The sequence below is a fragment of the Actinia tenebrosa genome, unplaced genomic scaffold (assembly GCF_029948245.1).
Source record: "Actinia tenebrosa isolate PJP-AT-01 unplaced genomic scaffold, QUT_ActTen_1.0 PGA_scaffold2__45_contigs__length_23673736, whole genome shotgun sequence".
NCBI lineage: Eukaryota > Metazoa > Cnidaria > Anthozoa > Actiniaria > Actiniidae > Actinia > Actinia tenebrosa.
In genome coordinates, this window is record NW_028292579.1 from 10956440 (window position 1) to 10981751 (window position 25312).

General features: G+C 40.7%; 3 protein-coding genes across 3 annotated transcripts in view; 1 reads left to right on the forward strand and 2 right to left on the reverse strand.

The window, feature by feature from the left end:
* Nucleotides 1–383: 383 nt before the first annotated feature.
* Nucleotides 384–3828, reverse strand: LOC116300634 (cuticlin-6). Its single transcript, XM_031709538.2, has 3 exons — nucleotides 3568–3828; nucleotides 1593–1936; nucleotides 384–1140 (listed from the first exon to the last, which is right to left on the reverse strand). Exons 1-3 carry the CDS (start codon nucleotides 3641–3643, stop codon nucleotides 910–912), a joined length of 651 nt encoding a protein of 216 aa, XP_031565398.2. The 5' UTR covers nucleotides 3644–3828; the 3' UTR covers nucleotides 384–909.
* A 6183-nt stretch (nucleotides 3829–10011) lies between these two features.
* LOC116300574 (cuticlin-6-like) lies at nucleotides 10012–13084 on the forward strand. Its single transcript, XM_031709458.2, has 3 exons — nucleotides 10012–10203; nucleotides 10408–10745; nucleotides 11522–13084. The coding sequence occupies exons 1-3, from the start codon at nucleotides 10128–10130 to the stop codon at nucleotides 11765–11767; spliced, it is 660 nt and encodes a 219-aa protein (XP_031565318.2). The 5' UTR covers nucleotides 10012–10127; the 3' UTR covers nucleotides 11768–13084.
* LOC116300622 (organic cation transporter-like protein) overlaps nucleotides 12237–25312 on the reverse strand; it is a 33639-nt gene continuing 20563 nt past the window's right edge. Inside the window, exon 10 of the mRNA XM_089034059.1 lies at nucleotides 12237–12422. Coding sequence (XP_088890185.1) covers nucleotides 12237–12422 — 186 coding nt within the window. The remainder of the gene's footprint in view (nucleotides 12423–25312) is intronic.

Here is a 25312-nt window from a genome sequence, read left to right on the forward strand (position 1 = left end):
CCCCTATACTACTGGAGGAGAGGTTACATCGGTTCAGGCTAGGTCGAGGCGATAACATTTGAGTGTATACTTTGAATTTCAAATTAGTGGATTCCGGATTCCAAAAGAGTCGATTTTGGATTCCATTATGAACTGGATTCCGGATTCCAAGGCCTGGATTCAGGATTCAAAAGTCTAACATTTCGTGGTTTTGTCTACAAGGTCCGGTGGATCCAGTAATTCTTGAGAGGAGAAAGGGGATTGCAAACGTATAGGTTCCGAACAATTTTTGACGTTTTACCTTTGAATTATGCCTATTTTCATTGTTTATTTTATTTAATCATTCATAATCATAAAAGAAACAGTACGAACCTGTGGCAAAATTAAATTCTTCAAAAAAGCAATCAAATGATAGTTTTAATTTTATTTTTACTTTTTGTCGTTCAATAACGTCTTCCTGTTTTACAAGCTTAAACCATATATCCTAACGTTCATATACCCCAAATATAGGTAAAAGATCGTAAGCCAAACCTGATCTTTGACTCTTGAAATATATAAAAAAAGTTTTTAACAAATGGCAGTCTTATTTGTTTCTTTTTTATGGTCAAACCTTGAATACGGTAAAATTTTGCTTAACAGTTATTGAAACTCTTTTCTTGATATATGCACCCTTTATGTAACGTTCCATACACTTTCAGCACTAGAAAACGGTCATGTTCTTGTCACAGGCAAGGTGACTGTGTTACACGAAATAAAAGACCAATTATCTTTCTTAGTTTCTTTCAGTTGTTGACTAATGATAAATGACATTTCATGAAAAAATCTCTTAGTAAAATAATAATATGCAATATTTCAAAAAGTCTACTAAATTAAAATCTCAGTTCGACCTTTGGCAAAAAGTACCTTTCCAATCGAATTTTTTCAGGTACTTTAACAAAATAACTTTTCAAATTCACCAAACTTCCTTAAGATATTTCGTTCAGTGAATATTTTGCCATCTCCGCTTGTCATGTCCAGTAAATTGAAAACGTCAACGTCACTGCCCATTCCTACAGCGTAAATTTCAACACCTTTTGATTTCAGACCACTTGAAGCTTCGGAAAGACTCAAAAATGGGCCCCTGTCCTTTGTTTGGATGCCATCTGTTATGACAATAGCAAGCTTAAAGATGAGACAAAGAAAGGAAATGCCATGAGTATACATAAAATTTAAAAAATATTTAATTGTAAGTTTGTTTATGCACAGCATTAATTTGACTAAATAAGTATAAAACAGAAGAAGAAGACGACGAAGAATAAGAGTAGAAGGGGGAAAATAAGAAAATAATAATAATTAATAATAATAATTATATTATTATTATTATTATTATTATTATTATTATATTGCTCATGATGCTGATGATGTTGAATGATGATGTTGATACTGAATGCTAATGATGATGTTCAAGCTGATGATGATGATGTCCAAGATAATGATACAATGATGACGATAATGATGATGGTGATGATGGAATGGAGGAGGAGGAGTGGAAGATCAACATTAAAAAGTTAAAGAAATAACACAAGAGGTGATGATTGTGTATAAATGAATGACAAATTAATTCTTCATCTTACCTTCCTGGCTTTCTTTCTCATACCAGCCTCGACAGTAAACACTTCTTTCTCTGCTGCAAGAAGTGCTCTATCAATAAATGTATAGCCTTTTCTTTTCTTTAAACCATCGATGTCACCATTGATCTTTTCACGGCTGAGATCTGATCCGCTGTATTTGTTGAACTTCATATCAATTTGTGGTTCGGTGCTGAAGGTCATGACAGCAAAGTGATTACCGTCCTCAGATGCACCAAATACATCCACGAAATTCTCACAAATACGTAACGCATTCTTCCAGGTATATTTGCCAATGCTACCACTAGCATCTAGTATGAAGGCTACGTCCATTCCATCGGAGCAACGATCTTTGGGGATAGTAAAATACAGTATATTTATACCCATTTTGAATGTAACGCGACCAATGGACCAACAAAGCACAAGACATCGAAGAATTTGGCTTCCGTCCATCATATTCTTAACAACGTTAAGTTTTTTTTCGATTGAAGGAAGTCAAAAGAAAATGCCAGCTGAGGCTTTGTTGGTCACCTAATTGTAAAAATGGGTGTAATTATGCAAACGAGTGTCGACATATATCATGTGCTTTATATATTAAAAATAAATAATAATGAATATATTTTTATAGCGCACATGTCTAAGATTCAAGGCGCTTTACAAATAATAAGAATGACTTAATAAAGCAACTATTATATATATACTGATAAAAAAATTTAAAATCAAATCCCGTTCAAGACTCTTTTTTCTGAGTCTTTCAATTTGCAGCTGCATAAGTTGTTTCACATACTGCGAGGATCAGCTCAATTTAATACATAACAACCGCAGCACAAATATACATTTCATATATATTCTCATGCACATACTGATAAAAATAATACTTAAAAAGGATGACCTAGCTAGATGAGTATGTTAGCTATAAAAGAATAAGGAAAATGAGGTGTACTAATAATTAGAAATAATAATAAATAACAATAAAAGATGACAGCCACAGTGATCGCCACAGTCCAGTTAAGTACTTAAAGGGCGTAAGCCTTCTTAAAAAGGAAAGATTTTCAGTCTTAATGGGCTGAAACATTTACTATAGTAACTTTCTTTCCTAATGTTAATTTCCTAAATATATTCTACATGACATCAGTTGGTATTTTGTTTTTCATTTTAATAAAACACCATTGAATGTTTGTTGGCCTTGTTTTGAGAAACCTTGAATTTTATATAGAAACTGCAGGGCCGTAATTAGGGGGGGCACAGGGTGCACGTGCAGTCCCCCAGACCCCCCCCCCCCCCCCAAAAACTTAAGGTCCGTTCATCTATCTCCTTTTGCTTTAATTGCATGTAAATGTTTTTGTTGATTTAAGGAAAACCACTTTCCATCTGCATATTGTAGCATTTTTTAAGAATCACTCACCCTTTTTTTGGGGGGGGGGGGGGGTTCTGCATTTTTGTTCTGCTATTTTTTTATTTTTTTATTTTTTTTTTACTTTTGGTTCTGCAAATCATTGCCTGTGCACCTCCCCTGTAAGATATCTGGTTACCCCCTGAATTGAAATAACCTCTGAACCCATAGCTATAATCATACAAATCAAAAAGTGAGAAATCTAAAAAAGCCGCTTTAGGGGGAAAGCATTTTAAAAGAAATTAAAATTGATGTGGACAAGTGTACTATCCATTGAGCTAAAAAGTACTTTTAACATCTTTTCCTGTCATTGTAATTCCATAAGGTATAAAAGTTATACCAAAAAATATATTATTTTATAAACATGGGAACTCTGTGTCTGCGAGTCGTACGCTAAAATTTGGTTTTTCGCTGCCGTCAAGCAAACCTAATCAGTCAATACCTTTCATATTTTTGACTGGCGGCAGCGAAAAAAAATTCAGCGTGCCGCTCGCAGACAGCTCACAGACAAAGAGTTCGCATGTTTATGAAAATTTCATTAAAACTGAGTAACTTAGTGAAAAATGCGAAACCCCTGAAGTTACTAACCTTTGGGCTCGGCCGATCCTGGGAAAGCATCGTTGATGAGGCACAACGCAATGAACGTAACAAACAGTCTGACCATGATTCAAGCAGTATTCAGTCACACCTGAGGATACTTTGAGCAATATAAAGGTGCAATACTTCACAGCTGAAGTTTTCTTCTGTTTTCTTCGGATCGTTCTGTACTGATCTGAATACACAGCCAAATCTCCTGCCTTTTATTAGGTTCCATTATGCTGTTTCGGAACTTCATCTGATCTCTGACGGCAGGCGTCGTACTGTAGAATTTGACTATTGTACTAAAGTTGAAACGTTCCTTATCCATTATGACAGCACAAAGGATAAACCACCAATGTCCCTGCAATTGTAATGTAGCAGCAATATGAAATCGTTTTCTGGCACAAGCCAACATAATCTTTGCTGAACGGAACTTTATAGAATTAGCCTTTCCGTCCGTAATCAGAAATGCATGCTTTCATTTGGAAGCAAACACTGATTTTATTTTATATCTTTCTTTATGATTCGATCCCTTGTAAGCCTTATATGCTTGAAGTGTTGTACGTAATGTATGTTTCAATTCCAAAGGCCTTCTTCGGTTGTTGTGAATGTCCCACGCTGTAAATTAGCAGCCAAAGCTTAATATATATTTTTTTAATTAGCAAAAAAGCTGAGCCTAGAACGAAATTACCTCTTGCTCCATTTTGACATTGAGTTTGTACTATGGCGAAGTCCACCCGAAGTCCGAACACCTATCCTAAGTCCTAAGTCCGAAATATACTGAAGTCTGAAATGTCCCTCCAGGGCTTCCGTACTACTGGTTTGCCTGTGACTTTTTTTTTTTAAATCCAATTTATTGAAAAAAAATTGCCCATACATTTGGAATATTTGCTCTTTTCGGTCTTTTTCCTCTCTTTCCAAAGCAAAAGGTTGTTCTTAAAAGTAAAGTTATATAGCACAAGTAAACTGCGTGACACACCATCCTAAATGACCCTGTAAATCTTCTGTTCTTCGCGAACTACTGTAGTTAGCGTGTTTTCGAGGCTACGAAACCTAAGAAAACATAAGAGGCGAATGTATAGGCCAACAGATAGTATGAGCTTATAAAATCAGCAAAAATACGGTTCTAAATTTTAACAAATTCCTATGAATTATATACCAAAATGTTCAGGAAAGCCCGGGGTTTTCAAATCCACTTCTGTTTTTTTGACAGGTTCTGTTTTATTTCAAGGAATGATAATTTGTATGGGCTCACATGATAATTTGTATGGGCGTGAGCTTGAAATCGTAGCTGACCAAATGTTAACAGATTTTTTTCTGATGTACCTTTGTTTAAACTCATCACACGTAGATGAGCTTGGCGTTGGTGCTTGGGTGGGAGGAGCCTCGGGAACTCGGCGGAGGTCAGCGGTAACTATGGCAACCCTGTCACCTCCCACCTAGCACCGTCACACTGACTTGGCAGTGGAATACTTACCTATACTTACCTTAGTGGAGGGTGGGTGGGAAAACAAATAGCGTTGGTGTAGCGTACAAACTGCGTAAGCTAGCGTTAGCGATATGAGATAGCGCATAGCGTTAGCGAAATCGGATAGCACATGGCGTTAGCGAAATTGGATAGCACCCGATGCAAGCTTCGTCCCCAGATACCATCTGTTCATCATTCATCTCATTGCGTGAGACATTAATTTGCTTATCAGATGGCCGCGAAGCTATAGCCTTTTGATGACAGATACTTGCGATAACAGGCAACTTAGTTCAAGTCTAACTTTGCTTAAATATTTTATTTAACCACATTTAAAATCTGGGATGGCACAAGAAAAGTTAGAAAAGCTTTTTTGTTGGATTACTTTGCGCACGTACTCTTTTCAAAAGAAAGGTTGAACTGCGAATTGATTACGATCTCATTTAAATTGAATCGCCACTGTACAAAAATTTGGTTTCAAAATATAATATTATACTTGTCACTTCTTTGAAAAACAGGGAAAGAAAAGTTTGGAATTAAAAAGAAAAAGAAGCAAAAAAGGCTTTTCAATGTGGATGACAGTACAGAACGAGTAGATGAAGATAAGTTTTTGGAGTCCATACCGCTAATGCTCCATTTTAATACTCCATTTTATAGTTACCGGCGCCATCTAGAATAATTATATTGCGCTACATCAGGTGGAGGCTGTAGTTGACCCGTGGTTTTGTAACATGTTTTCATGTATAAAAACAAATTTCGTGATTCCAAGTTTAGCGTTAAAAATGGTCAGAATTGAGACACTAGCCGACATCCACAGCTTAAAAGTGAACTATCTGAAAGAGATTTTTTAAAATGTGCTATTCTGAATCAAAAGGTGGATTGAAACCGACTTAGTCTTGAAGGTTTTCGCCATATTAATGCGCGATGAGGTAATTCCAGAATCAAGTATAAAACACCCGTGAAGATGGAAGGAATACATCACAAAATCAAAGCGAATTCAAATATGATTCCACTTCACTTTGAGACGAATAGCAGCGCTAGGATGATTATCCGACTTCAGAAAGTTACCAGAGTTAAGCTTCTACCAGCTGTACACATACCTTGTTATACCTACTATTTGTTGTGTCCACACGAAAAAAATAAACAAAGGAAGAAAAAAAAGTAAAAAAGAAAAAAAAAAGTGAATAAATAAAGGAAATGTAAAAAGGAAATGCTGAAACTCAAGTATATATATATAAAGAACAAACCTCTTATACTTCACCTTTATATAGTTGGCAAACAAGTTTTCCTAAAGAAAAATTTAGTATTTCTAAAAAGGCTTTTTGATTCATTATGTAAGGTTATTATACTGAAAACAAGATGAAAATACAGAGATAAAATCAAGCTTTTGACAAATCTAACGGGCCTAAGGCAAACGTCGAACTTTCCATACACCGAACTCAATTACATCAATGAATGCCGCCTCATTATCACCTGATATCCATTGCTTTTAATGAGTTCGGAGCATAGAAAGTTCGACGTTTGCCCTAGGTCTAACGCTACCATAATCGTGCTCTCCCAACTATCCGCGTGCACCATAAATAGATTTACGCACGCTTAGCATCGGATCGTTGCTTAATTTTAGTTATAATTTTGGCTGAGATATATAGTTTTGGCTACTCTTTTAGCCTGCGGAAGTTTTGTTTCATATAAGTCCTTGCAATTGTCCTTGATGACGTAGGTGAAAAGCAAGAATATAAAACATTGCACCATTATGTTCTTTAGTTGTACATAGTAATTTCTCGCGCGCTGATTGGCTTAGAACCATTGTAGATTAGAGGCTAGACCTGCTTGTGCTTACGACATCCGTCACGCGCGCACTGAGCAAGCGGATGAAACGACTTTTTCAAACTATTTATTTTTCTTTATGTTCAATTTTTTGGACTTCATTATGGTAAAAAAACAAATCAAAGTCAGTTTTCTATTTCTACAAAAGTAGAAGACGTTTGAACGTTGACTCAAGTCATTATCAAGTCAAAAGAAAGAAAAAGCTAGAATGACTATAAAGATATAAAAAAATCTAAATACCTTAAAAATATAAAAATGATTATATATAGTAGTAGATTGTTACATGAAAAGAGTCGCTCTAACAGAGTCTGATTAGTGTTAATACTTGGTTCTTTTATCTGATATACGATATATACGGCCTGCATTTCTTGAGAATGGAGAAGAGATGCTGTATAGATGTTGATATTTATCAGCTTGACGGGAATAGCAAAGCTTTTTGTGGCTACTACTTCTAGTGAAGCGGTTGCCAATATGTCATCGGGTTGTAAATCCGTGAGTCCGTGAGTAACAATAGAAACTAATCGATAAATTCCCGGGCACCGGTTGACAATTGATCAATGTACCGAAGCAGCACGAAGCACGAAAGAAAGCCCAAATCGAATACCGATTTTAGTCCGATACTGACTTTAGGATATTGTTCGGAGCCAATCAGATCGTTGTATCGACGGCGACGTGACCAATGCATTAATATCTATTTTCGGGATCTTTCGTCTGTTAGGCGACATCTTGCTACAAACTTTTGTCGTGGTTGGATTCTAAATTCTATGGAGTTTAATGTAAGAACCAGCCAAGACTTTGAAAAAAGAAATTACAATGTGTTTATTCGAAGAAGATATATATGATTTTCAAAGTGAATTTTGACGTTCTGTAGAAATTTTCCACCAGATCAGAATGACGGTCACTCGCTCGAAGCGTTGTGGTCACTACTGTCTCCTTGACGTTATGATCGTAATTTTAATAATACCACTCTATTTACGATAATTTACGCTTAATTTTGCATCAACAACCAGGTAAAACTTTTAAGGATGTAAAATGCTTATTCGTTGATAGTTTTTAAGGCATTTTAGCAGCCTGAGAAGCTTTTATATTGGTGTTCATAGGCAGCTTCTGTGACTGTGATGTCGACTGATTTATAAACGTGAATAATTACAGGAACCCAATCAATGCACTTCTGGACAATTACAAAGAATGTACGGGAAATACTAAATAGCTCGAAATTCTTTAGAAGTTATAAATAAAATCGGCCTTCTCTATATGTTGTTTTCATCTAGTTGTCCTTTGGTTCTGTACGCGATTTCAAGCCATTATCAAGTAAGCTGATTATTATTGTTTTTCGTGCTTTTTCATAAATGACTGCTAGGATATTTACGTTTTAGTGTTATATGTTTTGTCATATAAAATACGATCCAATACACCTTTCCGGTAATGTTTGGAAACGCGCGCCTGCTCTTGACAGGTAATTTAAACATTCCAGATGTATTTTTGCATGTAGATTGTTTCACATCACAATTTATATGAAAGATGGCATGCATGACAAAGAAAAATGATTATGCCAATAAGTTTAACACGGACGGAGCAACACCTGATGCGAACAACGATCAAAATCATTTGCTTCCGAATCACGACATTAGGAGCATTTCTGATTACGAACGGAAAGGCTAAACAACCGGTTTTCCGTTCGGCAAGGATTTTGTTGCCTTGTGCCAGAAAAGGCGTGATCATAATCGCTACTGTTGCGGAAGCTCCAGTACGTACATTTGCAGCCACATTAGCCGGTTCAGATTTTATCAGGGCTGCAAGTTTGTAGCATGAAAATGCTGTGTTTTTTTTTAAAGAAGCAAAATAAAAGAATATCAATTGTGTAAACTTGACGTTCAATTCCTGTCTTCCTGTCTGGGGGAGGATAACCTTTCGCCGGGCCTCATGTTCGTCTGTATAACTAACGATTTGGTTTGGACCGGAACTGAGGCAAAACCATCCCGGAACACCGTGATGAGAAACGAGCAAATGAAATATAATCTGCTTGTTTTGAACATGGTAAAACTCACGGGGATGCTATTAGTATCTTTAAAAATTAGCGATTTAGAAGTTAAATTACAAATCAAACTGAGCAGAATAGTCGCCTTCACATTTTTCTGCACCATCTTGAAAGGTAGCCGTGCCTTTGCATAGAAGCGAGATGAACGGTGAGCTCGCATTAATACAGACATGTGAACTGAATTGTCCAAGGTATTATTAAAAAAGGTCTCTATCATTGCAAGCTCACAGTTTGTCTCGCTTCGAACGATGCAAAGACACGGTGGCGCAGGAAAATATGTTGGGGACTATTCCAGTGTTAATTGATTATAATAATTAAAAAAATATATAAAAAAAATACTACACATAACAATCGAAATTTATTCAGTTTTAAAACGTGTGTTTATTGCTGTTAGGTAAACCTCTTGAACATGCAGTTCATTAGACAGTACAATGCAATACTTTATTGTTTCTTAAACGTACAAAAAACATTTTTATTTTGAATAAATCATCGATCACAACAATAAAATTTCATGAAATGTACTGTGGATTTGAGGAACATACGACCTTAAAATCTTCTCAGTGTGATCTGTAATTTGAGCTCTTTCTTCCTGAGATTAGTCTCGTGATATCGGGTTTTTAAATTTCAGATACAGTACCTGTTAGATAGCCTGCGTCACATCCGGAAAAAATTCCGGACGTGACGCAGGCTACTGCTAGAAAGATACCAAAGCCAGCTTATTTTATTACAGTATAAGAATAGTATCCCCAACAGTTTTGCAATGGTCAAAACAGGCATTGCTCCTTCATTTGCTCGTTTTAAGTGGAACTGTAGTTGTTCAATGATGGGAAATTTTCATTGTGTTCCGTATAATTTACATTGTGTTCTGCACCTCGTGTTCTGGAGATTCTGGGCATAAATCAGCGATTTCCTTTCGGGTTCCGGGGTGTTCCGGGTGTTCCTGACCTTATTCCCTTTTGTTGTTGTAAAGAACATCCTGAGATCATTGTATGGACGTGTACTATCTGTTCCTTACGTGCTAAAGCTGACAAAAGCCAAACCGGTACCGCGCCTATCGGAAAGAGATCAAACGAAACCGGTTCCGGAAGAGCATAATGGGACCCAATAAAAGGCAGGAGATTTGGCTGTGTATTCAGATCAGTACAGAACGACGAAGAAAACAGAAGAAAACTTTAGCTGTGAAGTATTGCACCTTATTGCTCGAAGTATCCTCAAGTGTGACTGAATACTGCTTGAATCATGGTCAGACTGTTTGTTGCGTTCATTGCGTTGTGCCTCATCAACGATGCCTTCCCAGCACCGGCCAAACCGAAAGGTTAGTGAAGAATATGAAACCCTTGAAGTTACTAAGTCATTTAAAAAAAAAAATCCTTTTAATTCACTAAGTACCGGCAATTTTGGAGTTGTAAATATTAATATTTAAGTTACCTGTGCCCTGGCATGGATCATCCAAGCCGGTTACAGTTTCTATAGACGGTGCGTTCTTTTAAATAAATTCACTTATTTTTCCCCCCCAAAGATCGTTGCTCCGATGTAATGGACATTGCATTCATACTGGATGCTAAACTTAGCTTATCTACTTGGAAAAAGTTGTTACGTGTATCTAAGAAGATTGTGGACGAAATTGATGCATCTGAAGACGGTAATCATTTTGCTGTCATGACCTTCAGCACCGAACCACAAATTGATATAAAATTCAACAAATACAACGGATCAGATCTCAGCCGTGAAAAGATCAATGGTGACATCGATGGTTTAAAAAGAAAAACAGGCTATAAGTTTATTGATAGAGCACTTCTTGCAGCAGAGAAAGAAGTGTTTACTGTTGAGGCTGGTATGAGACAGAAAGCCAGGAAGGTAAGATCAAGAATTATACTATATCACTTTTCAAGGTATCAAGGATCACCTTTTTAATGTTATTTAGTCTTCTTTTTCATTATCATTATTATCATCATCATTATTATTATCTATTTCTTCCCCCTCGTCTCAATCTCTTCTTCTTCTCCATATTTATCATTTTTTATTCTACTCGTCTTTTTAAATGCTGTTAACAAATTACAATCATAGTTAATGGAACGGAATGGTTTGGAAACTCCATAGAACAAATCTGTTGTTTTGCGTTTGATGTTGAACCGTACCATCACGTGATACTGAGGGTGCACAATGAACCAAAGCAAGTATGGCTGAAAATACTCATTTCCTTATTATTTTTATGTATGGACATTTTGAAAGTGAAAACTAACATTCGATGACCACAAACAAAGCGGATGAATATTTCCGCGCAGATACAGCTAAGTTACTAGATGATAAATAAGAACGGCATGAAAAAAGGCAATTTCCTTTTTAAATAAACAATTTGTATTAATAATATAGGATTAATTATCAAATAATAATTATTTTAGAAATTATTTTTTTAGGGTTAAAAACTTCTATATTCCCGAATACTATGAACAAACGGAGCAACTTTTCCTTTTCTGTGCACCGTCAACGTCATATAACAATGGATAAAGTCGAACAAAAACAGAGGACAATGGGTTTCCCAACCATTCCGCTCCATTAACTATGTTACAATTTAATATTTTGTTTTTGTATTCCCTCGTGACGTTTCCATTCTTTGTCTTATGATCTTTAAGGTTGCCGTTGTCATAACAGATGGCATACAAACAAAGAACAGAGGTCAGTTTTTGAATCTATACGAAGCTTCCAATGGCCTGAAATCGAAAGATGTCGAAATTTACTCAATAGGAGTGGGTGAGGACATTGATGTGCTGGGGTTGCTGGACATGGCCAGCTCAGAAGACAAAGTAATAACTAGTGGATGGTATATTTTAAGTGAGTTTGGGGAATTCAAAAACTCATTTTGTTATCCAATTCAGTAGGCCGTTTCCATGGTGGCCTCATCTTACTACCACTACCAAAATGCTTCGCGAATTTTCTTTCTCATTCAAACTCTTATTTCCTCATGAGAATCATAGGAAATTAACGAAAGTGAGTGCTAATGATAGTTTTACTATCACTATCACTATCACTATCACTATCACTATCACTATCACTATCACTATCACTATCACTATCACTATCACTATCACTATCACTATCACTATCACTATCACTATCACTATCACTATCACTATCACTATCACTATCACTATCACTATCATTATCATCATCAATTTCAGTAGTAGTAGTAGTAGTAGTAGTAGTAGTAGTAGTAGTAGTAGTAGTAGTAGTAGTAGTAGTAGTAGTAGTAGTAGTGCTATTTACTATTATTATTATTATTATTATTATTATTATTACTATTATTTGTCTGTCTCACCAATAAGTCTGACCTATCTACCGTCGATGATATTAGAGTTGCTGATTGCAGGGGTATTCATCAACTCGAACACTGGTATTCTGGATCATTAGATCGGCCTGTTTTATGGTATCAGGCATGGCTTTCTTGTTGGTGTCTGGCAGAGTCATAAACATTATTCCACAGATCAAGGTATTGATTGCCATAATACCAAAAGGCATCAATGGATGGACTCTTTGCTGTGGAGGGATCAAATGAATATCGTATGAGATTCATGCGCAGTATTCCGCAGATCAAGGTATTGATTCCCATGATACCAAAAGGCTTTTTTAGTTTTTGTTTTTATTTTTATTTTTTATTTCGATACTTAGGATCATGGGTTGTTATACTTAACGCCTAGACACACGCCCAAATCTCAAACGCCTAAATCTCAAAATGTACTTTGAAGTTTTTAGTGTTTATTTATTAGCAACAAAAATTGAATTTCGTAGCAAGCATGCAATGATTCTTTTTATGCCATTCTAAAAAATACTCGGCCCCTGAAATTATGTAGAAGGACTTAAGACTATATAATTTACCTAGAATAAGCTATGCCCGTTTCGAAAGGGCAATATCTCCATAGCTCCCTATGAACGATTTTTAAAGCCGTATGCCCAAAATATGTTATTTAAATGTCTATTAACAAGAAAGGTGACTTTTTGTATTCTTTAGCAGCAGTAAGGCGGACTCGCGGTCAATGTCAAAGATTTACGGGTTTAACAGGCGGTTTAAGGAAGGCGCCGGCAGCGGGAATAATCCGCGCGATAAGTCCTTACTGCTGCTGTGTTGGGAATCAAAGATAAGTGTTTATAAAAATGTACGATATATATACGATGCATGAATGTAAAAAGTTCACCAATGACTTCTGTATAATTTGCCTAAGATCCAAAGTTAACATACCTAAGCCCAAGGGTTTCTGGTGTTGTGGTAAGAAAATGCAAATAGAAGACGACACGTCAGCACAGTGTTACGAGTGTGGTAAGAATATTCGTAATGCCGTACCAAATGCTACCAGAGAGCAGTATTACGCCAATGGAGGTCGTAAGAAAACGCCATATAAGAGAATAAAATACTTCAGGGACTGGATGAGTCATATCCAAGGTTTACATCCGATATATTTAGACAACGAAGTAAAGAAGAAAATCATAGACCATTTAGAAGAGCCAACCCCACAAAGTCTACGGAAAACGTTGAAAAAATTAAAACTAGGGAAATATTACAAAGCTATTCCCTATCTTTTGTCTGAAATTACCGGTAAGTCTATTCCTGAGGTTTCTGATATGACAAAAGCCGAGTGGATGTTTTGTCGGCTGAATAAGGATATTCCTTATTATCCTGACGTAATTTACGAAATATTTTATAAAATAGACCCCAGTCACCCGCTGTTAGAATGGATTCCGAGAAGATGATTTTACACAAGTTTTTTCACATTTGTGTAATATTTTGTGAAAACGATGCAGGCTGTGTAATATTTTGTGAAACTAATTTGCATATGAACCAGACAGCCGGCGTTCAATATGTAAATAGAATCCTGTTTTGCTTCCGAGAAGATGATTTTACACAAGTTTTTTCACATTTGTGTAATATTTTGTGAAAACGATGCAGGCTGCGTAATATTTTGTGTAATATTTTGTGAAACTAATTTGCATATGAACCAGACAGCCGGCGTTCAATATGTAAATAGAATCCTGTTTTGCTTTTTTCAAAGCAGATGTTTACTGAGCAAGCTTTCTTTGAAGCTCTTCTTTTGCCTCCTGGTAGATCTTTTTGCAAGATTCCTCGGAAAGATCTTTTACGACTGTTTTTTTATTCCTTATGTCCGTCTTTAATTTCTCGTATTTGTCTTCTTCGGCCAGAATAAGCGAGAATTCTACGTCGTCTATCTTTCTGTCACGCAAAGCCTTTGAGACAAGATCGGTAATAGTATTTACTTTAGCCCTTGACAGAGCTATTGTCGTGTCATGCTTGGATATTTTGCTTGACAACTGTTTCATAATACCCGTAGCAACAGCAGAAATAATACCACAGGCTGCCCCAACGCCGGCCAAAGGAACTCCAACGATTATTCCCGGCCCAGTAAGCGAAGTAGCAACGCCGGAGCCCGTTAACACAACAGATATAGACCCCAAAGTTATCGAAATCTTATGTAGCGTACTCCGGGCTCTGACGTATTTCTTCCTAACTTTTTCGTAGTGTTTTGCCTGCCCTTCCAAGTAAGCCAAGATTAAGTTCGCTTTATTCAGACGAAAGTTTTCGGCGTTTAGTTCGTTAGGTGTAGTATAGGGAACATCTGGGTACAACTGAGGTGCTGATGGTATAACATCCATTATATATACTAATGTACGACGCTTTTGGGAATGATATACAGGAGCAGCCACATCACGACAACCGGGATTACTGGAACTGGAGGGCCTTTAGGAAGATGTTTCCGCATGCAGACCCTAGTAAGTTCGAAAGGAGACCCGATGGGATTTACTATAACGGCTCTAGGATGTACAGCAACGAGGATTTGAAACCTACGCTGGTCGATCAGATAGACTCTCAACTGAAGAATTCTGGTTATATCGAACATAAGCCCGTGCAAGGTTGGTCAAAGGAATTATTGCTGGGTACCAGTACTTATCCGATACCCGCAGTTACGTTTAATGAACATCCAAGCTTGGGCCTAACGCTGAACATGCGGATCTCTAACAACCATTCCTTTCCGTTAAAGGTGCGAGATATCTTCAAAAACGTGCCCATTATTCATACCACCGCTAAGGAATCTCATGAATGGTTGAGAGGCCCTAACATGCGATACTGGCCACAGCAACTGAACTTTGCGGTTTGGTGTGCCACTAGCGGCTGTGGTGTAAGTGCAAACTTGATGAAGAATTCAATATTTATGTTTCATTTTCACTTCACGGTTAGAAGAATACTGCATGAGATGGGCGTTACTGCATTACCAGGAGATGCTGCGTTCTATCCAAGAGATAACAAATACGACGTTCCGGCCTATAACAGGCTTTGTAAGGAGTTCGGTGTTGTAGGGAAGGATTTCCGATGCACTACCGGTGCTAACAATGGTTTGGGGCACATTTGGGCTTATTGGGGGATTGGTGGGCACGAGCTAAGCAACAGGGAAGTTCATGCGCTGCAGTTGCGATGGAACACGGGATATCATAAGGAAACTCACGACAGTAGCACCTTCTTTGAACCAAACGCTAAGACCACTAAGGAAGTTAGAGACGGGCCTCTGTTTAAAGACGAGGGCGGTAAGTATGCAGGGGCTAACCCGTTGATTATTAAGATTACCAACGACGAGCAAACGAAGCAATATCTTAATTTCATACCCCCAGAAGGTAAAGGACTAACTAGAGCCGGCCTTGCCCGTTTGAACCGCAGCATAGAAGCTTACGTGTATTCTATCCTTGGAGCCCAAGTAAATACCCGATCAAGCATAGTGGGGAATACGGGCGCCGCAGAAGAGACGCGAGCCGAAGCCTTGATCTTATTCGAAAGTTCGATCTTGGAGGGCGACATTAGCAAGGGCGTACAGCGTTACCAACTAGCTATACAAAATTCTAAGGCGAGGTTGGACTATGCAGTAGCCCCGGGTTGTTGGTTAATGCCTAGTAATTTATCTATAAATACTGGTTCTGTAGTAGGATACAACAACAAACTTCAACGAGCTACTAAGGATATGAAGTTTGGGGTGAACGACGTGAACTCTGACACTCTTAGGAACATTCCCCATTTCGTGGAGAAGTCAAAAAAGTCGCATGAAACGAAGCTACCCGTAGTTAAGAAACCATCAAAGAAGGCCCTGCCTGCGATACCTGAGGAATATGACCATAACTTACTAAAGGCCGGCTTAGCAGCTGCAAGCATTGGTCTGAGCTATTATATATGGCGATGAACAACCCCTACGTAGCTGGAGTAGATTGTGTTTATACGACTTACGCAGGCGAGAAAAAATACAACCAGGCATCTTGGGTTGATGTCACGGGCATGTCCGTGAATTTGAACTACTCGGGAAAGAAGTTGATAATATGCAGCATTTGCATTGGCACGAGTAGCCATGCCAACGTGGGCTTCAGGTTCCTGGATGAGAATGGCATACTGCAGCCTATGAGAAATAAGACAAACAACAGGGAGCCTGCGCATTTCTCCGTAGAGCCCAACCCCGGCAGCGCCGAAAATCATTCCGTTTGGACTTTCCACATGGTCGCCGATTGCCATGGGAAGGTAAAGCTGCAAATGCGCGTAGATGACACCGGGAGCGTTTGCATAAATAGCATAGAAAATCAGAGAGATACGGTTTATAATCACAAGACCATTAGCACTCTTACGGTAATGAGTCTATAGAAGGGAATTTATTCCCTGAAATATATGAACCCACACGCGAAGGAAGATTGGTTTCTACATTTTTTGGAGGAGAAGGACTACTTAGAACAGCATTGGCTTGACACCGGGCTGTGGGTAAAGGTTGGGGGCCTGGGATTAATAATATGTACCATTAGCATTTCGACGGGGTATTCGTGTAATGTCGGGTTTAGGATCGTTGATGAGAATGACCATCCATTACTACCCTACAGAAAAAAAGATAATAATAGGAACCCAGCCCATTTCTCGTCGGAGCCCCCTCCAAGAAGCGGAGAAGACTTAACGCCGGTAACTTTTCACATGATAGCCAATTGCCAATATGCGAAGTTACAAGTTCTCCCCAACGACGTTGCCTACCTTCGGATAAATGCCGCCCCGTCAAGAGATTCCCCAACGGATGCTACTTGGAATCATAAGCCCATTAGCACCATGAGCGTGCTGCCGCTAGTTCCGCATTACCAAGGCGGCGCGAATACTATCTTTACTTATCCCCAGTCGAGGACGCCTCGGGCACCCGACGACGATAAGCCACCAGTAATACACGAGGATAAGATTAACCCTTCATCTTCTTCAGGAGTACCACTCCAATAGCGATGACTAATATCCAGATGTTATTCCCCACGAACTTCAACAGTTCGCCGCCGGCCCTAAGTGCCAGGCCAAGAACACTACCCAGCAGCCCAGGAAGACCGGCTGCCATCTTTTTTCCCAAGTCCGTTAGTCCACTGCCTAATTTCTTTACGCCCGCGCCTGTAGCCTTAAGGGAGCTAAGGATAACTCCTACTACGCTCGAAATAGCAACCGCAAATGCCAGCGGAACGCCATACTTCACCAGAGCTCTTTTTACCTTTTCCTTGGTGGTAAGCCCTAATTCTTTCTCCAACTTCTCCTTTTCCACCCGCAATTCCGCAAGGCGTACCTCTAGATTTTCTATTTCCCTTTGGGCAGCCTCCCTTTCCTCTTCGGTACGAGTTTGGTCCGCAACTACTTCTTGCTGCCGCTCTATTTGCCCCTCCAGGTCTTCGATAGCCTGATCTCTTTGCCGGATTTGCTCCTCCTTAGTATTGATTTCAGCCATTAACCGTCGCCGTTCCACTAAAGAGCCGGCTATGGTGGTTTGTAGGTTATCGGTATCGTCTTTAATTAAGTCTAACTCTTGCAGGGCGAGGTTAAGAGCCCTTTGAGTTTGATTTCTTTCACGTCGAATTTGGGTTCTTTGGTCTACCAACTCAGTTATTTCTTGATTTTTAAATTCGACTTCCCTCCTATGTGCGTCGGCAAGCCGTTGGTTTTGCTTCATGTATTCCTCCTCCCTTTCTTCCAGCGTTTCTCGCAGCGCTTCCACTGAGGCGTCAGAGCCTTTAGCCTCCTCCAAGTCTCTTTGTGCTTTATCCCTTTCGCGCAGGGCCTGATCCACCTGGTTCCTCATTTCTACCATTCTTTCGTTGCTGAACTTTTTTTCGGTATCGACAATTAGCTGAGTTTGCTTTGCGTATTCTTCCTCCCTTTCTTTTAACGTTTTTTGCAGTTCGATTGCGCGTTTTTCTAGCGCGACCTTTTCGTTCAGGGCTTCCAGCCGTTCTAACATGCTTCTGGTGGCACGCTGAAAGCCCTTTAATCTTGAGACGTCACCCCTAACGTCACCATTCTCATCAAAGAGGGGTTGTGGTTTCGTCCAGCGGTCTTTGTCAGGAAACCTCAGGTCTTGGACGCTTATGAGGACTTTGTTTTCGCGTTCTGTGAGCCTTACGTCGTCAACGTCAAAGTGGGAATAGCGCTGCGTTAGCTCTTGCGTTGCCCACTCTACGGTTTCCCGCGCGGCTGCTTCCGGCTCGCCCATGTTTTGAAGCTCTATGTGCTCACGCGGAAACGCGTACTCGCGTGCTTTGGGATGTCTTAGGGCCTTTGCAATCCTATCCCTTAGGGAATCGTCGACTTGTTGGGTGGGAAGCAGCGGTTCTTCATCACCGTCGTTAATGTCAGCCTGACCTTCCTCAGTGGTGGGATCAAAGTCGGGGTCTGTTCCTTCTACTTCCATTATATATGATAAGCTCAAAGTTAAATCCCAACGTATTACCTAAGCAGGTTGGCGGGCTGAAGGCAGAACGCACCTTTCATCGGGTCACCTTTACCCCCAGCAGCGCAAAGCCAGGGGAAACCCTGTACGTAGGCGTGCCCCGCCTAACGGATAACCTAGTCTTAGTTCCTGGCACCTTGGCTTTAAGGTTCGACTTAGCGGTGCAGTCAAGCCCCACAGACGAAAGGATTATCGTTAACAACGTGGGTCGCAACATCGTTTCTAAGATGAGAATCAAGTTTGCTGGGGAATCCTTGCTGGACTTAAATAGGTACGATCTGTATACCACCTATAAGGATCTATGGTTAACGGCATTTGACCGCGCGCAAAGGATAGAACAAGGAATTGGTAGTGTCATTCTACGTAAGGTCCGCACACCTACGAAAACGCAACCTACTGACGGCAGCGGAGAAACCGCAGTGGCAGACGCAAAGCGAATAAAGACCGCCTATGGTAGTAAGTATGTCATACCACTGGACTTTGAAGTAATCACGAATCACGGTGTGTATTACCCAAGACAGTTATCCGAGCTACAGTTTGAAGTAACTTTAGCAGATGCTAATAACATCATTGGTGGGCTAAGCACTGCACTTACCACAACAACCCCATACTCTATCACCAACTTAGAGCTACAGTACGAAACGGTGTACAGCGAAGAGCTGGCCCGTAGCGCTGGCATGGAATACAGCTCCGGGAAGGCATTCTTATACGACCACGTAGTAATGTATAAGACGTTTAGCTTCTTGGATAAGACGGATGAGGTTATCAACCAAAGCATTAACCTCCCCCGAAGAAGTCTCACGGGGCTAATGCTGGTGTTTGCCAAACCCTACGAAGCCGGCAAGCGCAACTCCGAAGCCTTTCACAACCCCAACATTACCAACGTTGGCGTGAATATCAACGGCGTTCCAAACAAGGTCTACTCCCAGGGAATAAAGCCCGCAGACGTGTACAGGGAGGCAATGCGCAAGTTTGGTGATCAGATATCCCCCGCAGAATTCTTTAATGATAAGTATGCGCTGTGGATCGATATGCGCACCATTAACGACGAAGACCTACATGGCCAGGGTTTACGTCTAGTAAATACGCAGGATGGCATAACATTGGAGATCAAGCGCACCAAGAATGCCTCCGCGGGCGACGGCGATAAGATAAACTGCTACGTCTTCGTCGTGTCTGACGCGCAACTGAGCGTGGAAATGAATCAGCTAAAGAGCGTTGCATATTAATGTTAAAATATTTCTTAAATATACAATGCTTCGCGTATTTGAAAACAACGACACCAAACTGCAATGCATAGTGCAAGGCGAAACTTTGTACTTCAAAGCAAAGGAGGTGGCCTTGGCGTTGGGTTATGAGCGCCCTAGAGATGCAATTAGAGCACACGTATCTGAGAAATACCAGAAAAAATGGGTTGATCTACAAGGGGCTGCGAATCACCGCTCCTTTACTACGCAACCAAATGCCGTGTTTATATCCGAACCTGGTTTGTACGAACTGATATTTAGCTCCAAACTACCCAAAGCTGTGGAGTTTCGTGATTGGGTCTTTGAGGAAGTCCTACCCGCGCTAAGGAAAACGGGTAAATATGCAATAGAAAGGCGGTTTGGCGGCCCAAACAAGTTAGTATTCAAGATCGAAAATGAAGCCGACCTACACGCGAAGGTCGTCGACTACACACGTAGGTTTTACCCCGATTTCATCATAGCGCCGGGTCTTGGCGAACTTCAAGATTCAGACAGCAAGCGAATAACCTGCTGGCGAAAAGGCTACCAAGCCGGTCAACCCGACCTTTTGATCCTAAATGCGCATAAGAAATACCGTGGGTTGTGTATTGAGTTGAAAACCCCAAAAGGAAACGGTGTCTTATCCGCGAAGCAATCTAAGAAAATCTCACAGCTTGACGTAAATGGTTACCTAACGATGGTTAGCAACGATTACGACATCATCTGCCGTGCCCTGATGGATTACGCGGATGGTATTCGTATTCCCTGTAAGGGCTGTGTAAAGCGGTTTAAGTCCTACGCCACTTTGAAAACGCACCTAAAGATATTCCATAGGTATAATGAAGCTCAGCTTGACTCACTGGCGTGATCTTGTCCACGGTAAAGCATACGAAATAAAAAATTACGTCGTCTTTGAAGACATCGACCGTTTACGGTTAGTCCTCAAAGACTTAGAAGGCAAGGAATATTCCCTTTGGGCGCCGGATTGCGTGCGGTACGTAATTCAGGGCGAGGAATTCACCCACTTACGCAGCTATGGTAAGGTAAATGGCCGATGGAAGTTTGACATTGAAAGAAGAGTCACTCCATCTCCTCTTTGTAGTTAAGCGCCCGCTGCGCTTTAGGATCCGCGGAGCACCAATGCCCCACAAAGGATCCTTCGGAGAATACCCTGTCGCAATGAAGGCAGGTGTATTTTTTAACGCGGTTTGGGTATCGGTGGCGTAATGCAGTCGGCAGGTAGTTCGCAAGTAATACAGTCCATATATTGAAAGGGCGATTAGGAATCCTCCAAAGAAGGCGGCTGCGTAGGCTAGCATATACCTTTAAGAGGGGTCCTTATATTTATTAATGTTTCTTCTTTTCTTATTGAGTTCTGCATACCTTCTACAAAAGGGGTCCTTATATTTATTAATGTTTCTTCTTTTCTTCTTAATAAACAATCAAAGAATATTAATAAATATAAGAGTGTGTTTTGAGACTCTTTGCGCAAACTAAGGACGCCTTTTCCTTGCCTCCATGTTTTGAGCATGCCAATCATCAAACCGATCCAAGTACTCCTTAAAACCGCGGGGATGATGCTGCGGGCACAAGCACTGCCAGATATGATCATCTCCTTTCCTTAAGCCGCCACACGCGTCACAGGGCGCACTCCAATACTCTGCGTTCTCCCAGCGCGTACCTTCGGCGCGGTCGAACTCCGTAAAGCGTTGGTCTATTTCTTTCTTACGAAGAGTTAACTTCCTTATGGTTTCCGCTGGGCAACATCTCGCAGCGATATCACCATGCTCCTCGCATACGACATCCAAATCATAATTACCACGACATCTATGTTGATGCCATGCGTCCGTGAGATCTTCATCGCAGCGCGCACACACATCCTTTAAACACACCCTATTTTCTTGGTGGTATTGCAACATTTGGGGCGTGCTAAAGAGCCGATTGCAATCAGCACATCGTCTTTCCTTAGACTTCAAACACACCCTTCCTTCCACGTGATATCGCAGCGCCTGTTTACTGCTAAACTGCCGGCTGCAAGTGCCACAGGTGGTGACGTTATCCACCTCTTTAAAACATATCTTCTTTTTTTGGTGATACTGCAAAGCCTGTTTGCTACTGAACTCCCTGTCGCAATCCTTACACTTCATTATATAATAAGAATTTATTAACCCTTATAAGGGATACCGCATGAAGTCCTTAACGGAATCTTTCGCCCAGCCCACCATCGTCAAAAGCGCACCAAACCGTTCTGCACGCTTCAGACCGCACATTTCATCGTACAATTCCTGCACGCGCTCTTTTAACCGGTCTATCTCCTCCCTTTGCATTTCTATGGTGTCTCTTTTATCTTTTGCGTCGGTGGCAATCCTTCTTACTGCGTCCACTGGGTCCATCGTATATATAATGGATCCGAACCATATTCCTTGTAACGCTCTGATAGTAGGACCCACCGGCTGCGGAAAGACCCAATTCATCGTGGAGCAGCTATTAGGACCCTTTAGATACCGCTTCGACTACATCGTGCTGCTTTGCCCCACCTACGTGAATAACCGCACCTGGACGGGCATAGGAGTGAAAGACGACGACTTCTTCGTAGATATCTTAGACCCTAACGAGTTATCCAGCCATTTGAAGTTTTGGCACAAGCAATTCCCTAAAGATACACAGACACTCCTCATACTGGATGACATTGCCTGCGGGGACGACGTAAAAAGACGCACTTCGGAGTTGGTGAAGCTTGCCTTTAGCGGCAGACACGACAATATTAGCGTTTGGTTGCTCTCGCAGCAGCTCACCAGCGTCTCTAAGCCCTTTAGGGAAAACATAGGCTCCCTGGTCGTATTTTATACTCCAAGTAAGTCTGACCTGGAAACCATCTTAAGCAACTACGGCGGCGAGATATCCAAGGAACAGTTGCACGAATACATGCGGCATTTAAAAACGCACCAACATTCCAAAATGATTTTCTCTTTGAGGTTTCCTTATGACGTTAATGTATATGGACATTGAGCAGCTCTTAGATGAAGTCCCCACGCAGTTAGATGAAAGTAACCTCAAGGAACAACTTAACATCCTTGTGTCATCTGGGAAGTGCAAAGAAATGATAGGCAAGGAACTTACCCATGAGCAAGTTAATAAGTTGTCAGAAGAGGAAGTCAAAAAGTTCCATAAGAGGTACGAGGCCGCCCTTGCAAGTAAGACCACGGACGCCGTAGCAGACTCAGCCATCCGACTTGCCACCAAACTCCTTGGACTTGCGCTGCCCATAGACGACGTGGAGCAACTGCGGAAGGACATTAGCGAGGACTATGTCATCGCCCAAGAACTTAAGATAACCTGTGGGTGGTTGTCTTTGAAGTGCGGTAAGTTAATGGCAGTCGCCTCTGCGGCACTTCACGTAGCTCAGCATGTCGACTTGAAGGAGGTACTAGGTTCCTTCGGAACATCTTGGAAGGACTTCAAGAAGGACAGAGAAGTCGAAAAGGTCTTCCAGGCGGCACTTGCTGAGGTACCTGATCAAGTCGCCTCAAGTACTTAGTTAAGTCATCCTCAAGTACCTGATCAAGTCGCCTCAAGTACTTAGTTAAGTCATCCTCAAGTACTTAGTCAGGTCATTATTAAGTCGTTCTCAAGTCGTAACCAAGTTACTTGTCAAGTCCTTCAAGTCCCTTAATATAAGATGAGTGGCACCGAAGAACAACCACCCGTAGAAGATACCAAGATTACCAAGGCTAAATCTCCGGGCAGAGTTGCCGCGGGAAAGAAGCTCGCGGAGATGAACAGGAAGAACAAAGCCAAAAAGGAAGAAAAGGTGGAGGAAGAGGAATCCTTTATTAATCCGGGATACGTCATCGGCGCGTTAGGAGTCGCTATAGCAGCAGGCAGCCTCTACTTACAATGGCGGGCAACGAAGCCAAAAGTAAAGTGGGAGGCCCCAACATATCGCGCACCTGTGGAGGTTAGAAAAAGTAAGATCCCTGAAATGGAGTAATAACCTTCTCGCTCTGTAATATAATGTCAACCGCGTTATTGAAAACTGTTGAAGAAGCAGCTATCATTACTTCCATCGTTGCGGGTATTGGTTGGGTTGGTAAGAAAGTGCTCAAAGAAGACTTTACTGAAGACCCAAGCAAGAGCTTCGCTAATTTCGCTAAGATGACCGCTGCCGTTGGCGGGGCTATCATGCTAAAGGATTACCTACGGAAGGAAAAGTACCTGCCAACGACATAACTCGTGAAAATCCCTGTGATTTTCTAATATATAATGGCTAGCGTGGTCGCAGGTGGAGTTATTGCAGCCTTAGCATTCACTGGAGCTAATTATGGTGGTCAGTATTTAGATAGATTAGTTAGAGGTGATCGCAGCGGAGATTTGGCCGCCGAAAGGAAAAGGCATGATTTAGCGCTGGAGAAATATCAGCGAGACGTGGCGGCTTGGAATGAAAAAAGACAAGCTTACAGGGATTGGTTGGATAAGAACTACCAAGACAAAATGCAGGCGGATAAGAACTTCGAAAACACCGACTACGCCTTTAAACTTTATGCACAGGCACACCCCGCGGCATTAACGGGGTTAAGAAAGCCTCAGTTTAAGAATTACTATCAGCCTTCTAAGAAACAAAAAGACAATGAGTTGGTCTTCGTAGGAGTCGCAGGGCTGGCCGGAGGCGTAGCTTTGGCGTATCTGCTCTAACGAAGGAAACTGTGTTTCCTGAAATATATGATCGTCTTTTTGGAAAGCGATAAAAATAACTTTACCACTTATTTGAATCCCCCCATTAAAGCCCATAAGGTTAGGCTGGTTAGTTGCTCTTTGTACAATTCTTGGTATAATTTAGTCAATGCCTTGATCACTGAGCATAAAGGCGGCGGCAATTATCAAGGCGTATTGCTGCCCGATGGACATTATACACCAATCACACTGGCCAAGGAATTAGCAAAACACGGTTATACTCTCACCACAGGATTGCCGCACGAAATGACCCTCAAACATAATATGTCAAATTATTCAATGACTTTTGGAAAGTCTGACCCATTGGGATCTTTATTATGTGCTTCAGGCAAGACGATTACCAACACAGCCATACCTGTGAAATGGAAAGTCGCATCCTCTTACGAAGTCTATTGCGATTTAGTCCATAGTTACAACAATGGAGAAAAGTCTTCTCTTATGTCCAAGTTTCTGCCCAAAGGTAATCCATTTGACTCAGAAGAATACACTCCCATTTCTTTGAGTTATGACTTGTCTAATTTGGTAGAAAGCATAAACATCACCATCAAAGTGGACGGAAAGACGGTGGATTTCAATGGACGCAATATCAATCTCGTCCTATCCTTCGCTTGAATCAAGCGAAGCGCGATTCTATTCATATAATGGGCCGCGTAGAGGACAAACTCAAGAGGATTTACTATGGACCTGAAGG